The 16,994-nt window shown below is 37.3% G+C and overlaps 1 protein-coding gene across 12 annotated transcripts in view; it reads left to right on the top strand.

The window, feature by feature from the left end:
* LRP1B (LDL receptor related protein 1B) overlaps positions 1–16,994 on the top strand; it is a 1,327,274-nt gene that overhangs the window by 756,687 nt on the left and 553,593 nt on the right. For all 12 annotated transcript variants that reach the window (XM_073305381.1, XM_073305383.1, XM_073305382.1 and 9 more), the window contains 3 exons: positions 1,201–1,341; positions 10,337–10,462; positions 15,499–15,615. In XM_073305381.1, the coding sequence (XP_073161482.1) occupies positions 1,201–1,341; positions 10,337–10,462; positions 15,499–15,615 (384 nt within the window). The remainder of the gene's footprint in view (positions 1–1,200; positions 1,342–10,336; positions 10,463–15,498; positions 15,616–16,994) is intronic.

Below are 16,994 nucleotides of genomic sequence, written 5' to 3'. Positions count from 1 at the left end.
GTGAAATCCATATTTTCCCTTATTCAGAGGTTACATAGGGCTCCCCTTGTAGAGTTTCTATTATACTGTGAAATGGAGACCTACTGCCTACAAATTAACTTCTGCCAGGGGCAACTCCTCTTGGAGTCATGCTGCAGGGAAGTCTCAAACAAAACACTGTCCATAGGACTTCCACTTTGTTGGGGTTCCAAAATGCAGAGGAATAATGTCGGTAAATTAATGATGATTGGTAATGTTAAAGTGTGAATCGTTTTCTCACCTCTGCAGTTCTTTTGCCCCTGTCTGTTGAATTCTCCCTAATCAGCTGCATAGTTTGAACCCCATGGAGCCCGTATACAGAGACTTCTGAGGGGTCGGAGAAGAGAAGAACAATGTTGCAAAAGATTTTTTTCTCCTGTAAGCCAGTGTTTAACTCATTAGATGGAGAACGAAAAAGAAAAATCTGAGTTGCAGGTTACTTCACATCACTTTCCTCAGGGCTTGCTTTATTTCCAGAAACAAAACTCAAACCTACAATTTATGAACTCAAACTACTGGGTTTTAATCACTTGAGGCCTTTCCAGCTATAGATGGGAGGAGAGAAGATACACCCTCCTCTATAATAGCCTTCTATGTATCAGCTTCTCCTGTCCTTATATAACTATGTCCAGATCAGCCATGTTATTAACAAGAACCTGATAACTTCTAATATGCTCAAGTATCTTTACACCCCATTTGTCCAAAGGAAATCTTCATTACACAATCCAAGTGCTTGGGCTATGTCTTGGGACACAAAATTGGGCCTTAGGTTATCATGATCTGACCTGTATCGCTGAGAACAAATTTGTCCTGTTATCTACGATTTTTTTTACTAGCTTTTGAGGTTGCATCAGCATATTTTAAAAGTCATTAGGAGAACACTGATTTCATGATGAGTTCTATGTCTGTTTTGTCTTCTGAACTTGTAAAAGTTGTTTCTGAGTGATAATGTAATCTGAGTGTGCACTTGTTTATTAAAAATATATTAAGTACATCCACCATAAATGTGGATACACATGCTATTGTAGGATGGAATTAGTGTGAATATGTAAAGCTTATTAAGAATTGAATGTTCTTTAGAGATACATTATGAAGAAGAATTCATTTCTGTTTATATGCAGGTAATATTGCATTTTTTATATCAAGCTTAAACATATACATACTACTTGGATTTTTTTCTAGTTAATCCTGGAGAAGTGTTACCTCAGTTGTGCAAACCTGGAGAATTTCAGTGTAACAACAAGCGCTGTATCCAGGACCGCTGGCGCTGTGATGGAGATGATGATTGTTTGGATGCCAGTGATGAGCATTCAGAAATTTGCTGTATGTATTTCTCTAAATAATTTTAAAACTGCATTTCATGTTTTGTTTTCATTTTTAAAATTGTCAACATGATACCGTGAGTTTGTGCTAAATACTGAGGGGTGAGGGGAATAGGACTGAAGCAGCAGTTATTAAATAATGTATGCAAATAATTCACTTTCTTTTCCTGTTTAATGGCATCAGTTATTCCACACATGTGGTAAACAGGAGCATATTTGTTTCATAGTATAATACGAGATACCTCCTCAGCGGTCTGCTTATGCCAGTGGTTGTAGTGATATTAATTCTGGTGCTCTAAAAGTGTCCATTTTTGTATCCTTTGCTGTTGGTGCCGTTCCAAATTTCCGGATGGTGGGCCAGGGACACATACTGGATCTCTGCTTGAAAAAAAAGGAGGAGAATCAATTCAAGTACTCTAAAGACAGAATTACTGTGCAGAAGGTTCCTTAAACACTCCGCTGCTTTTTGGCAATGGTATCTTGAAGAGGGTCCAAGAAAACAGACGTAGGTTTGGAACAAGATACTCTACAGCAGTGATACTCAGACCTCAGTGGTTCAGTAGCCAAATTAGTGATCATCATTACCCTAAAGAGCCACAATAGTGTGCATTCATTGTTTCATTGACTGTTATTTATATAAATCATTCTCACAGCAAAATGACTAAGTATTATTATTTTATCAATTCAAATTGGATAATAACATAGTAAAAACATCCTGAGTAGTTAATAAATTAGATTGGTTAATAATTAAATCACATGGTGTTTTTATTTTGTGCTGCAAAGAGCTGCAGGAGACACATTAAAGAACCACTTGTGGTTCAAAAGCCTCGATCTGACTATCACTGCTTTACAGCTTCACGGCTTAGGATATTGTAGAAGGGACATATGAGAACTGAAACACATGCGAGAAGAGTGGCGTTTTCTTCACATTGGCCCACATCTTACAGTAAAACAAGTGTTGGAACAAGGATGTTTGTTAATGAAAATAATTATTACTACAGCAGCCTTACATTAGCACCTTTCATGTGAGGAAATGAGTGCTTCAGTGCATTAAACTTTGCAACACCCCTATGAACTAGGCAAATATTATTTCAATTTTAAGTAAATAAATAAGTAAACTGTAGCACAGATAGGTGAATTGTTCCTTGCCACATAGTAAGTCAGGGTAGAGCACGGAACAGAATCTCGGGTGAGATTCTGTGCTACACCTCTAATTTACAGCCGACAGGGAGGAGTGCTAAGATGGCTCTAAACCACCTTTGAAACTTCTGGATGCTGGGCTGCTCCTGAGACGGGTGCAATTTAGACAGTCCAGGAAGTCTGTCTAAATTACAGCAGCCTCCCTAGTGTCATCAATGCTGGCTAGAATCTCTGTAATGCCATGTGCTGCAGCTGTGCCCAACACTTCCTGAAAGCCAGGGCTTATACGGGGTCCTTGGGAGGCAGACTTATGGCTGTTTTCAACAGTTCTTTCACCAGTGGAATCTTTCTGTGGCTGGATACGGGACTGTTAAGGCCCTTTTACACTGTTCTGGTCCCATTATTTTGTATAAAGCGGCCAGAGTATAAGTAAGGATTTCACCACATGAATCCTGAGTCCCAGTTCCTTGTTCTTACCATGGGAAAACAAATATATATGCATTAAAAATGCTCAAGAACAGGTCAATCAGTAATCATTTATACTGGCAAAGCCAGGTAGCTTGGATTTTCTGACACAGGTGTGGTTTGTACAAATAACATACCTTTTATCAGCACTGTAGCTAGTTGCTCATTTTCTCTTCAGTAAATTTCCCTTAATTTACTTTCACTTTGCAATTAGTACTTCCTCCAAAATAACAAATCTGCAGTTGACATACAGTATCATTAAAGATTACTTTACTTTAGCTGTATTGTGTACTGTAGAAGAGGCCTATAACACAATGCTGTATCTTCACTATAATTTGAGATTTTCTTAGACTTCCTTATTCTAAGACAAAGAGCTCTTAAATTGCAGTAAAGTATACATCTATTCATAATTCCATGAGGTAAAATATTTGGGTATAGCATGCCAATATCTTATCTTATGTAAATTGATGCTAATCTAGAAAAAAATCCTTTACTTCTGTAGAGTTACTTATATTTACACATTTATAAATGAATTCAGAACTTGTTTCCAACTCTGTACATATTAAATAGTTTATTAGCAAAAATATGTTAAAAGTAATCCTCTTGAAGCAGTTTCTAAGGTAATTTAACATGTTTTGGCTTAGTCTGAATTTGCTGAAATTGGGTGATATGGAGGGAAATTCTTGATTTAATTTGTATAAATAAAAGTGAATTTGCATTTCTAAAATAATTTTAAATGGGTTTTGTTTGTTATATTAGAGTCAGACAATTTAAAAAAAATTGTTTAGTGCTTTTCAAATTTTTATTTTATCAGCCGGAGGAGATCAGCAATTTGGTCTCTAGTCACATTTATACGCTAAATTGCTGAATAAGAATTATCAGATTTTGAACACTTTATTGCTAAAGTCACTAATGAAACCTTCCCTACAGTGTGCTTCTAAAATTTCATCAAAATGATCTGGTAGGGTTGCACACATGTATGCACTTTGAATTCATGTCAATGAAAGCTTGTTTAGAAAGGTTGCTAAGCAGTAAAAGGTATACCTGCAATGATTTTTGTAATTCTAAATGCTGTGTGTTTTCAGACATGTTTATCTTCAAAATAAAACTTCCATCATAATGAATGGATGGGTGACAGAGAGAAACTAAAGGGAAGAGAGACTGACACTTGTTAAAGAAGGGTTCAAGTTGGTGCTTAGCATGCCTCTCTGCCTTTGTCATGCTACCTCAGATCTTATTGTTAACATGAAGTCAGTGGAGCAGGGAATATAGCCTTGAACACTTAAAAAGCCCTGCAGCTTTGCTATGGTAATATTTAAAACCTCACTGAGATATATTTTAAGAAAAGTACATTTGGTAATAAAGTGGAAACACCGTAGTGCCATAAATGGTTACTTTTAAGTAGACCTACCAACTGTCCTCATTTGCACTGTTATCTCTAAATGCAAGTAAAAAAAGACTACAAGTGCATATGTGCATGTTAGAATCAACATGTAAGGGTTCAGAAGCGTTATCATTCTGCTCACATTCACCCCTGCCCATTACGGTATCTTGGCTGTGAACTTGGCTACTTTGGGAGAGTTCTGGTTTCAAAGTTACCTTTATATCTTCGTTCTCTTTGATTTTTCCCCCCATCACTATTTTTGTTTTTTATCTTCTGCTATAATAGTTTTGCTAATAAAAAAGTGAAGACACACTCCTGTATTTATTGTACAGCCAAAATTCCAACTCAGTGGGAGTCTAATTGTTTCCCGGGGTTTTCAGAACCCCCAACAGGGGCAACTTAACTATTTCACTCCAGGTGGTGTAAGGAATAAATAAACAGGAACTCAGCACTTCCATCTGATAAAGGAGTAATGCAAGTTAGCATGCTCTTGTCTAAAACTGCAGTTTTTATTAGATTTAAGAACACACAAACATAAGCAAATAGGTTTAGAACATCCCAGATATTTACCTAACATCTGGAATGGCTTTGAGTAATTAACAGCAGATTCACAGTGGCCAGTTGCTTACCCACTGGGGATAAAGAGGTCAGGAAAACATCTCTCAAGGTGCCTTTAGTGATCTGCTCCAAAGTACACTCTATTAGCTAATCTTTTATAGCTAACTTCTACAAAAAACATAGGTCATAATGACCCTACTGTATCATCACTTTTCTAACTTTCAATAAACTTTTAACATCAGGGGCATCTAGAGTCAAGGTTTTCCAACCATTAAGGTATTTCAATCTCAGTTGTTTACTTGTTTGTCCCCTCCTCCCATTCTGATTAGCAGAAACTGTAGCTAGTTTTAACCTTGTTTCTGAAAGCCTGTCTCCAAATTAACCCTTAGCTATGTGGTGTTCTGTTTCATTACTTCAGGATGGCTGAATGCACATCATATAGTTGCAATTAGTCTGATCACATTCTGGGGTATACATGCTCCTCAAATCCAGGGCAACGTAACCTAATCAGGGACTGCAGGATCAGGCCCTTAGTTGCTCCTCTTTTAAACATGTTTCATGTAATTGCAGAAATTAAATGAAAAACAAACTCTATGTTAATAAACAATCAGATTTAATGGGAATTTCATACTTAGAAATGTTGGCTTCTAAATAGCGTACTTGACATTTTGGGTTCTCACCTGCACAAAACTTTATAAAACGGGGGGGGGGGAATATTTCTATTATTTGGAAACTAGAAAATGCTAGAATTCACTCCTTCTGGGGCTTGACATGGATTTGCAGACCACTGCTACCATGGAGATCCCAATGATCGATGGGGAGCCAGTTCCCTATACACTGAATCTTGGACAATTCAGATTTGTCACTTTATTTAGCTTACAGGTACCTTACTGCCCTTTAGCAGTATGGCCTTAACATGACCATGCTACCATTGGCTCCTTCCCCCATAGTGATAAATAATTTGCTGGGAATGTGGAAACTACAGAAGAGCCATTAATGCTGAACCTAGCACCATCAGTACTTGCTGGAATTTCAACAGGATATTCTGTAGGCTTGTTAGGGGATCAGTAACTTGTAGAGCAGCTGCCCACTGGGTCATCTAGCTCTGCCTGGTATTCCCTCCAGTCACCTATGGTGTTCCAGTCACTCAGTGTTTGCTTGGATGGTCATCAGTAGTTTTGGGAGGAGTGATGTTCCCTTAGGTTCTGATTTCCCTCATTCCATTGTCTGGCAGTTTGACAGGTTCTTGTTCTGCTTTTATGCTTTCTACATGTTGGAGAGGAAGGCAGGAACTACTTATGATTACCTGTGCTCTCTACTTGTGCCTCATTCTATTATTAAATTTGACTATTAACAAAGAGAATTTGCACAAACTACCACTAGCAGGCAAGCCAGGCAACTGCAGTGTCTGTGGGCTAGGAGAGCTGTTGGTTTACTCCTTGTTAGTTTACTCCCTGGTAAATTCTGGAAGAATTGGGGTTGTTGGATGGGTGCCCATAGGAGATTGTATTGCCATTTAAAGTATGGAACACAATCCCCCAAGCATTTCCATACCACATTCCACATCATCAGTTTTGCACCTGAGCCATATTGAGAGGGAGAGGAATAGGGTGCCAGGAAGATGTAATATAGTGAGTGTGTACACCCATATGGATAACCATACCCGCTGAGATCCACAGGTCTGCTGACTCCCCTGCCTGTACTTTGAAAAGCGGGGAAAATTCATGGGAAAATTCTCCATGAAAGAATAAACTGCTGGACACTCCACAAGGGGAACTATAGTCTAGAATAATATCTTTTTTTTATTCTAATTGTTAAGTTATGAAAGATAGCAATTAACACAAAACCATTCTTATCCATAGCAGGACAATGCTTGTAAACGGAAATATACATGAAATCCCACATTAACTTCTCATAACGTGACTTCATTCAGCTTCCTTCCTCCTTGTCTCACTCTAATAGGTATTTCCATGTCTTGTGTTTTTATGTGATACACAATAAGTAAATATATTTGCTCATACCTGAGCAGGAGCCAAATCCTGCCTACTTAAGATCTAGGGATGATAAGAGCTATATAAGAACCAAATGTCATTACAGTTTGCTTTCTTACTGCTCACATGAGTAAAAAGAGTGGATTTAACGATAATCTTGATGCAACAAGTTCCACCAGCACTTTAAAGAAATTCTAAAAACATAAACAACAAAACTAAAAGCCCTCATGCCATTGAAGTTGAATTCAGATTTTGAAATCATTCATAATATTCTTAACCATAAGTATTGATTACAAAGACCATTTTTGTTTTAAAAGCTATACACGACAGTGTGTAAAATATTATTTAGCATAATTATTCTCCCAAGCGCTCGCTAGGATCTCCTTTCTACTTACCCATTCCATAAAATGTTCTAACTATGGCAAATGTTTCTCCAGGCAGGAGGGATGGAAACAGCTTCCACTGAAGTATTTTTTGCTACTGTTCAGTTGATCAAAGAGAGCCCTGAGAAGAAGAGGTGAAAGGTCCAAATGGTCCCTTTGGGATTTACAAAAGTGTGTAAGCAGGATAGACTCCTGAGTTCCATTGATTTCAATGGGAGTTAGACACTTAACCTGCTTAGGTGCTTTTGACAATCCCACTAGATGCTTAGCTGCTTTTTTTGAGGGACCTAAAACTCTTCAAAAATCTGTTCCTTGGTCCTTGCCAGTCTGAGGAGCAAGGGACTGAATTTTAGACCGGAACTTACATTTTGGGCCAAGTCTTCAGCCTGTGAAAATTGGCATAGCTCCAATTATTTGAATGGAACTACATTGATTTACACCAGCTGAGGATCTGGTCCTTTACTTTTTAAAGAAAAAGATGTCTGAGGTATCCCCTCTCACATAACTCTCATGTAGTATGGGATCTATTACTTCTCCCCGGTGGTGGTTGCACCTGTAATGCAGGTAATGCAGTGTACCTCACCTCTGCTTTTTAAGAACAGTTCTATGATAAATCTGCTATTACATAAAAATATTTTATGTAATTTAAATCAGAAATAAAATATTAACTTCCCAAACTTTCAGTTTCAGTAGTTAGTTTCGGGTTTTTTTTAACCAAAGAAAACTATAACTTTCATCTATTTATAAATATATTAATCTATTTATAATAAATCATGAAAGTATTTTAAGTGGTTTAAATAAGTAATTTTTAGCTGATTCCTTGCTTTTACTAATGTTACAGCTTGGTTACAGTGTCTGTAGTTGCAGTTAGATTCAGGGAAAACTGAGGGTTTATTTGTTAGTTCTCGGAATCACGTAGCGGCAATGACATTGGCTCTGATGACTTTTAGATCTTAACTAATTTCATATCTTGTAGGAACCACAGTTTTACGTTTCCCTATATTTGCAATCCAACAAAGGTTACTTTTTATCATTTCAAAAGCATTGCAAAACTGCTTTTCCCCACCGCTTACAGTATCTGGTAGACTAGATTACTGCCATTCCTTATCTATAGTTCTTTCAGGATCTGCTATCTCAAGGGTTATTTGTACAAAATTGAACTATCTGTTTGATTACAAGTAACAGGTCCATATGATGGCCACTTTGTATTACCTTTTACAGTGTAAGTCCTTGGATGGCTTCACTTTAGTGAATTATTGTACCCTATTCATTCCTTCAGATAGTCTAAAACTAAACCATGATTTTAATGGCTTTAAGAATATGGCTTTTAAAAATTATTTTATGTTTGCTAATGCTGAGTTATAAAAAATGTTAAAAACTTAAAAACTTATTTATATACCAAAGCCTCCCATCTTAGTTTAGGCCGATTCAAAGCACACTGAAGTGAATGGGAATTTTCCCATTAGTTTCAATAGGCTTTGGATAAAGACCTTTGGTAGTATTTTTGTTGTTGTTGTTGTTGTTGCAAATTTTAGATGAATCCTTATTTGATGAAGTGCATATGGAGAAATGGCCTGATCCTGCAGCCTCTCTGCACACAGAATGTTGACGTCAACAGGGCTTGGTGAATTGAGATTTTCAGTTGTATTTTAGAAAGAACTAGAAAAGGAAGTTCCCCCTTAGGCCTGATCCAGAGCCTACGAAAGTCAAAGGACATAGTTATGCACTCCTTACTGACACAAAACTCTTATTGGCTTCAAGTGCAGTATCAGGCACCAAAGAGTAAAATGCAGCAATATTTGTTTTGCTTAAATATACTTTTTTATTAGTGTTATTCATTTTCTCACTTATCTGGGAATAATATGCACAAACATGACTTCAAGAGAATTTTAAAGATGTGAGATAAATACAAAAAAAGCATGAAAATTCACTTAAAGACTAGTCCCCTGTTCTTACATGCAATGAACATATTAGGTTAACATTTAAGATGGCACCCTGCTGTGTCTAGCTACTGGAGGATTAATCCTTAACTGTGAAATTTGTTGCTTTGGTAGGTTTGTCTGACATTGTTAATGTTTTCTTTATTGTTGTTGTTTGTGTTATGAATGTCCTTAAAAATGTTTTATTGTTGGTTGATAAGCATTGCACTATGATAAGCATATATATATGCTCAGATAATTAGTGTGAATACATTGTCTCAAATAATTATATAATAAATTCCATATTAAATATTGGGAAAATATGCACAATAAACAATGTATAAGGTTTATTATTTTTACAGCTTAATTCTTTTTTCTAATAATGTGCCAGAATTGATTAGGCTACGTCATGGCATATCAGACAAATTAACATTGAGTCATAGAACTGCAACTATCTTTTTTACTTTGTTAGTACACTAAAATATGAATGAATACTCAAAATTTGAGAAGTTAAATGTTGGCTTATCATATTAGTTTAGTAAAAAATTCTGAAAATATGAGTTCATAGTACTAATTCTTTGAATTTAGATTGTAGTTTTCATTTGAGGATCTCAAAGCACTTTAACCTTTAATGAAAATGCTAACATATCATTATAGTTAGGTAGTCAGATCCTCAGCTGATGAAAATTGTCATAGCTACAATGGAGTTATACTGAGTTATGCTAGTTAAGGCTCTTATTCATAATGTTTATGAAAAATGCAAGGTGAAATCTGGCCCTGCTGAAGTCACTAGGAATTGTATCATTGACTTCAGTGGAGCTAGGTATTTACCTACAATCTTTAGCCATCCATTCCTATAAAGACTATACAATCTTATGGACCTTATTCTTCTCTCACTGATACCTGTTTACACTTGTATAACTCCTTTTATTTCAATAGAGTGTCCAGATTTTGTATTATTATATCTGAAATACTTCAGCAACTGTTTAACTGGGACTCAACTTTACCTGTTTGCAATACAGTTCCGAGCTATGAAGATTATAAATTATGGGGTAATCATATTAATTGTATCTCTAGTTCTTCAATGAGTGAAACTTAATATAATCATGTTTCTTTCTGATGGTATGCTTAGGAGAAAGTAATATTTTTTTCCTAGTCAATCATAGCTGTCCTGATGATCAGTTTAAGTGCCAGAATAACCGCTGCATCCCCAAGAGGTGGCTTTGCGATGGAGCTAATGATTGTGGCAATAATGAAGATGAATCAAATGAAACCTGTGCAGGTAAAAACTTTACTTGGATGTGGTTAAATAACTTTTATCTAAATTCCACTTCAATAAAAATTCATGCCTGTACTCTGAACTGAGCTGAACCAACCTACTGCCGATGATCTGATTATTGCAGTTTTAAATGAATTCAGATTTTGATGCCACTAGGGCTAGAATATAAATTATATTTTACTTAATCCCTGTACTTTACTTTGCTCTCCAAAGTAATTTGGCACTTAATCTACCCATATGGGTTGACTGTCAATGCACTACTTGGACGCAAACTTGCCCCTGCTAAATCTTTCTTGGCAGTTGGAATGTAGTTTGTTATCATACTGTGATGTAAGTCGTCTGACAAGTAAGCATTTTGTTCTTGTTGCTTTTTACCTTGACAAATATAATTTTACTCAGTTTCCCCTGAATTCATCTGCAAATAGTTTAGTATTTGTTATATTATTTATGTATGGGGTTTTATATGGAAGTCCCGTTTGACCTCATCTATTTATATTTCCATATAATCTGTCTCATTACAATATATCTAGGAGTCCTAAACCAGTCCATTCTTGCACAGAAACATACAGTCTTTAGTACAAATCAGTAGACCATTCTAGAGAGGTCATTAGTAGTCTGATAAATGTTGAAAAATAGGCAGTAAACTTATTATTCTATTTAAGTACTGAGTGAAAGAAAGAGATTGGCAGCATGTATACACACATAGTGATGTTCCCTGAATCCATATTATCTGACTTAAAATGTCCTAAAACCAAACTGTGTGGATGCTTTACAAAAACATCCTTCCTTTCAAATTTTGTTTAAAAATCTCTTTCACTACACTATATTTCATTTATTTTCTGATTCTTTATGTTGGCTGTTTCAAAGAACAAGAGGAAAAAATGCTCACTTATAGTAGCAAAGTAAGAAATCAATGACTTTTATCTAGTGGGGTTTCTAGTACATTAATTGATTTTAAGTTGTGGAGTGCAAATTGGCACATTTTAGAGAGCAGTTTCAGTTGAAACTCTAAAGGAAGCCTGTCACACAAATCATAATGTGCATTCTAATAATCTAGGTAAAAAGGATGGGAATTAGAGAACTACAGTCTTCACCCCATAGTACAGAGAAATATGCATTTTAATTGCTTTTTATTGTTCATACCCAAGTGCAGTTTAGGCCAGATCCTGTAAAAGTCTTGATCTGTTTACGTGAATACAAGGGTCTGTTGGGTAAGGGTTATTTATTTCAACAGGCTTCGTGGGATGAGATTCTTATTTGTTCTTTTCTCTGCAGTCCACTTCACCTATTGGCAATGACACAAACAACTATATTTTGTGAGCAAAAATAGAGGGTTAACTGTAGTTTATATAGGAATGATGGACTGGATCCTGCCTGACTGGTAACTAGTATATAATTTATGTATGTTACCAGTAATGAAAATTTAAGGGCTGATTACATAGTTGGAGTCATATAGGTGGTGAGTTGTTTCCATTTGAAATAGATAAATTCCTTTGTGAAACCTTTTACAAAGTTTCATGTCAGTAAATATACCAAGAGGCCTCCTAAAACTAAAGTATATTTAAAAAAAAAGTTTTAAAGTTACAACGTGTAATGTTATACAGTCTTTGCTTGTCTGATATTTGTATGTTATTGATTAGCTGGATCAGTGCTGTTGTTGTTCAAGGTTTATAGACAGTAATATGAAAATAAAATATACTTTCTAATTACTATGTCCAGTACTTTGATAATCTGTTCATGGCTAGATTGCCTCTTCACTGCAGGGGCCATGCAAATGTTGCAAAGCTCACCTAGTTGTAGAGGAAGGATCTGAGGGGCCGTTGAGTGTAAAAGGGACAAAGTGTCCCAATTCTGCAGATCCAGGGATTGTAGAGGGAGGTGCAACCCTGAATTTGTGGAGGCTGAAGCCATCCTGTATACATAGGTTGACTGTCCTTTTGTGCAGCTCAGATTAGTTCTCTTTTCCTACCCTCCTCCAACATGCAGTGTTGCTCCAGCAAGAACTTGTTGCAGTGTGCTGAGTTCCCCTATAGCTGTTCAGCTGCAGCTGTTGTGGAAACGGTGATGGAGTTTACACACCCAATAACCCAGAGCAAACCCAGGAGCAATACTGGGCTAAGGAGGCGTACCCCCTTCAGCACATGCAGGGCTTTAGGTGAAGAGACAGTTTGAAAGGGCACTGGCAGGCCAGGGGAAAGTGCTACAATCTGCACGAGGAAGTGAAGTTGAAGCCTGTGGGCAAAGTGACTGCTGTGCAGGTAAGACCACTCTGGGAGAAGTGATCCAAATCCCCCCTCCTTTTGGAGGTGAGAAGCCACAAGAGCCTCTGAACAACACCTCTTACCCCTGGGAAATTAACCTCCTACTAGTAAGACTTTGATCATGCCCCAAAGGGAGAGGCTGCAGCCTAGTTGGAGAAGACCCAGAGGGGAGTTTAACTTGGGGTAGACCAACAGGTCATCTGAAGACTGCAACATCCAGGGTTGGGACCATGCAGATCAGGAGGGCTTGGTTCCCTCTATCTTCCTCCCTCCACCCCACTGTTGTGACAGAGCCCTGAAGAGAGAAGAGGAAACACATAGGAGGGGCTGAGGCTCACGATATATGACTCAGCAGGGTCCCCCTCTGGAAAAGAGGGACTAAAAAGAACTGAGGAGCCATTGCCTGACCACTATGCGAGCTGGCTTTGAGACTGCCCCACCATAGGGACATGGCATGGGTTAATGCTTGTTCAATTGATATTGACTGAAATCTGGGGTTTCAGAAGGGAACAGTTTCAAGAAAAAGCGGGTTGCTCTGAGCTTCACTCCCATAATCCCACAGTGGAACTGTGGAGTACCAGCATAAGTTCTTCCATGGTGTATTGGGGCATGATCTGTGTTTGTGTGTGTGTGAGAGAGAGAGAGAGAGAGAGAGAGAGAGAGAGAGAGAGAGAGCGCAAGCTGAGGATAGACGCTCATCCAATAAGGAGCTGGTAAATTCCTCTTCTCAAGAGCTGGCATGAGGACCCATCTTGTCTTATTCTCTTCTACTTCTGCCAAAGCCCCACACCAATGAATTTAGCTGGGCATTTGCTCAAGATAATTTTGAAAAGGTAAACTGTTTTGGAACAAAGTTGTATGTTTTTATGAAGCACTGCTGAACATGCCTACTCTGATAGAAAGATTTCTATATGCAGAAAGTATGGAGAAGCTCTAAACAAGGAGAGTCTGACTCCTGCTGTTAAGCATTATATGTGGATGAATAGTGCTTTATTAGGTGTGAAGTATTAGGGTCATCTCAGCTAGTGTAAATTGGTTAGCTCCATTAAATGCAGGAGCTGTGCTCTTTTACATCAGCTGAGTATTTGTCATTATTTTACTTTATTTATTATTCACTAATAATGAATAATCGTCTCCATCAACTGCTCCAAGTGAAGTGGCAAGACAAGATCAGAAGCCAGGACATTCAAAACCAAATCCAGCAATTATCTCCATCACCATTGGTTTGTTTTCTCAGCTTTTTTGGTATTATAATGATGGCAGACCAAAACATTCTCAAGTGTGTGTACCAAGGAATGCTGATACGTGGCTGGCAATCACATGGGTGCCAAAAGCTTTGGTGGCACAGTAACATTGCCAGTGATGGATATAAACTGAATTTATAATCAGACTACCTTAAGCATCCTGCCAGAGACTGTACAAGATGGCACACGATTTACAAGGAATCCACATCTTTTGGGGGATTTACCATGATGATGATGAGTGTTATGATCATCATTGTCACAGTGTAGGACTGTATTTATTCCAGAAGATTTTGGTGAGCTATTTTTTTATTTTGATGGCATAGCTGACAATGTGTTAAGCAATAATAACATCAAAATAATCCCATCAGGGAGGAAACCGGGAAGAGGATTTATTTTTCAACATGACAACAACCTAAAGCACACATCAAAATGCGTACAAATGTTCTTGAAGCAATAAAGATCAAGTGTTTAGCACTTTGCCCATCATAGTCACTTGAACTGAATCTAAAAGAAAAAAAAATCATAAGGATTTTTTTTCATTTTACATTAGCTAAATCTTCAGCAACAAAGAGCATCTGAAGTAGTGTAATATTATGTACATCTGGAAGAAGCCTGTATTTACAAGATATATATATCTATACACACACACACACACACCATAGGCCAAATTCATCCCTGCCATAACTCCGCTAAGGTTAATGGCATTATGCCGGAAATGAATTAGGTCCAGTGTTCCCAAAAGACACTTCAGTGGTGTGTAAAAATAATAACTGGTTTACTATAATGAAAATCTATTATTCCCTTTGTCTTCATTGTCAATATGTGTCTATAAACCTTGGTGGATGACTGATGTCAGGTGAGCAATTACATGATTTCTTTACAAACCAGATTAAACCATCAATTTAATTCTTAAAGTGGAAAGAAAACCATAATACACAGAACTAATTAAATATAGCAAGCAACTGTCTGCACATTTGATAGGGAGAAGGGTTAATTGGTAATATGAACTGGATCATCTAATTCTGAATTAATTTTATTTAAGTACTAATCACTGCTCTGAATATTTAGGTTTGGATTTTCAAAGGAGACTAGGGAAATTAAGTACCCAACTTCCTCTGGAATTCAGTTGGATTTGGATGCCTAACTTCTTTTGCCTTCTTTGAGAATGCCAGCCTTAATCCTACTTTGGCATTTCCAGATTTTTGATGATTTTGACTACAACATTAATATTGTTTTAACATTTAATTTCCTGTAATTGCATAATTCTGTGAAACCTCACAAATTTCCCACCTACTGTGAAATCCATTATGAATGATTGAATGTAATGATAAGGGTACAGTCCTGCAGGTATCTTCAATTCCACTGAGAGGAAAGGAGATGGGGATAGCACTCAGTCAAGGGCAAAGCAAATACCATTTAGACCTCCACCTGCTAAGTTAGTTCTAAGAAAAGCCATGGACTGAATGATCTAGCAGATTGTACTCTATCTCTTGCTTTTAAGATTTTAAGATTTTGTGTGCCTTTGTCATTGCAGCAAGAACATGTCAAGTTGATCAGTTTTCTTGTGGGAATGGACGTTGTATTCCAAAATCATGGTTGTGTGATAGGGAGGATGACTGTGGTGATGAAACAGATGAAATGGCATCATGTGGTAAGTTACTAAGTATTTACCCTACATAAACTGGACATTAAAAACATCAAGTGAAGATTTAAAGTCTGGTATAAAAAGAGAAATAAGAGGATTTTAAAGGATATTTTAGCTCTTTATGTAAGTAAAGAACCAAATAGACAAGATATAGTAGGATTTTTTAATTTTTATTGAATCAATAAATAATTACTGCATTTCTGCCCTAAAAACTTTTATTTTATTTATTTTGATTTAGAAGCTCATTTCCACTACCAAGCAGCAACTCATAATCAAATACTATCACCCCCCACAGTTTGGCCTATATCTCAGCCCCATATCTCTCTTTGAAGGCCAAATGAAATAAATAGGCTCTTCAGCATGCCCTGAATGTCATGTTATATTAATTTAGATTAAATATATGAACAAAGGTGTTAACGTAATCCAGTTGCTGTCCAATTTTAAACAGTTTTAAATGAGGGTTAGGGTTTGGTATACAGCGACCTCAGCCTGCTTCCTACCATGGCAATCACACCATTAAAGATACTTTGGACCTTTATGAAAGATACAAAAAAGAAGGAAAAACAGTTAAAGCATTCAAAATCTAAGCAGTAGATTTTAACAACATCCCAGAAGGGGAAAAACAGAACAAAACAAAAATTTGCCTGATTGTCTGGCAGTTTCTGAGAAGGTGTTAAAGATGGTAAAATCTGTTTGAGGAAAAGAGTAACTGAGAGGGGCTGGTTGCTGTTGTTGTTAAAGCCTGTTTGCTAAAAGACAAAACAAGACCTACTCATACGAAAGGGGAGAGAAAATAATAGCAAAGAGAAAATTCAGTTTCTGTCTCTGGCATTCACTCTCATTTGCAACCTGTCACCGCATTCAGTCTTATCAGCCACCCCAAGACCTGATAAACTTGTAACAGTATGGGCTGTTTTAGGGCACTGGTTTAGCTGCCTGTTTCTGTTCACAGGCTAACAGCAGCATAGCAAGTCTTGGACAACTAAGCCAGACTCTTAATAGACAGAAGGAAGAAAGAGAGAGAGAGAGGAAAGAAAAGAAATAAGGTTGTAAAGGAAAGGACACATGGGGGTGAGGATGTGGTGTTTGAGATTGAGCTGGTGGAGATGGTGATGTCATCTGGGTCCCTCTTTCTGGCCTTGTCTGGTCAGGACATATCTCAGGATTATGAAGAAGGTCCAGAGTCCCGGGAGACAATGAGGGTAACAGCCATGATGGTGGAGCTTACTCCTTCCCTTTCTCTCATCTTTCAGTCAGCCATTATGGTTGCCAACTTTCCCCTCAAAGCCTCTTTTTCAGGACCCCAAAAGGGGAGAGATGGGCGGAATAGCCCATCCTTTCCTTATTTTGTTCACCAATTAGGCCTAATTTTCAATACACCAATT

The sequence above is a fragment of the Lepidochelys kempii genome, chromosome 11 (genome assembly GCF_965140265.1).
Source record: "Lepidochelys kempii isolate rLepKem1 chromosome 11, rLepKem1.hap2, whole genome shotgun sequence".
Lineage (NCBI taxonomy): Eukaryota > Metazoa > Chordata > Testudines > Cheloniidae > Lepidochelys > Lepidochelys kempii.
The sequence above is the reverse complement of the archived record's forward strand: the minus strand, read 5'-3'. Positions and strand labels throughout refer to the sequence as shown.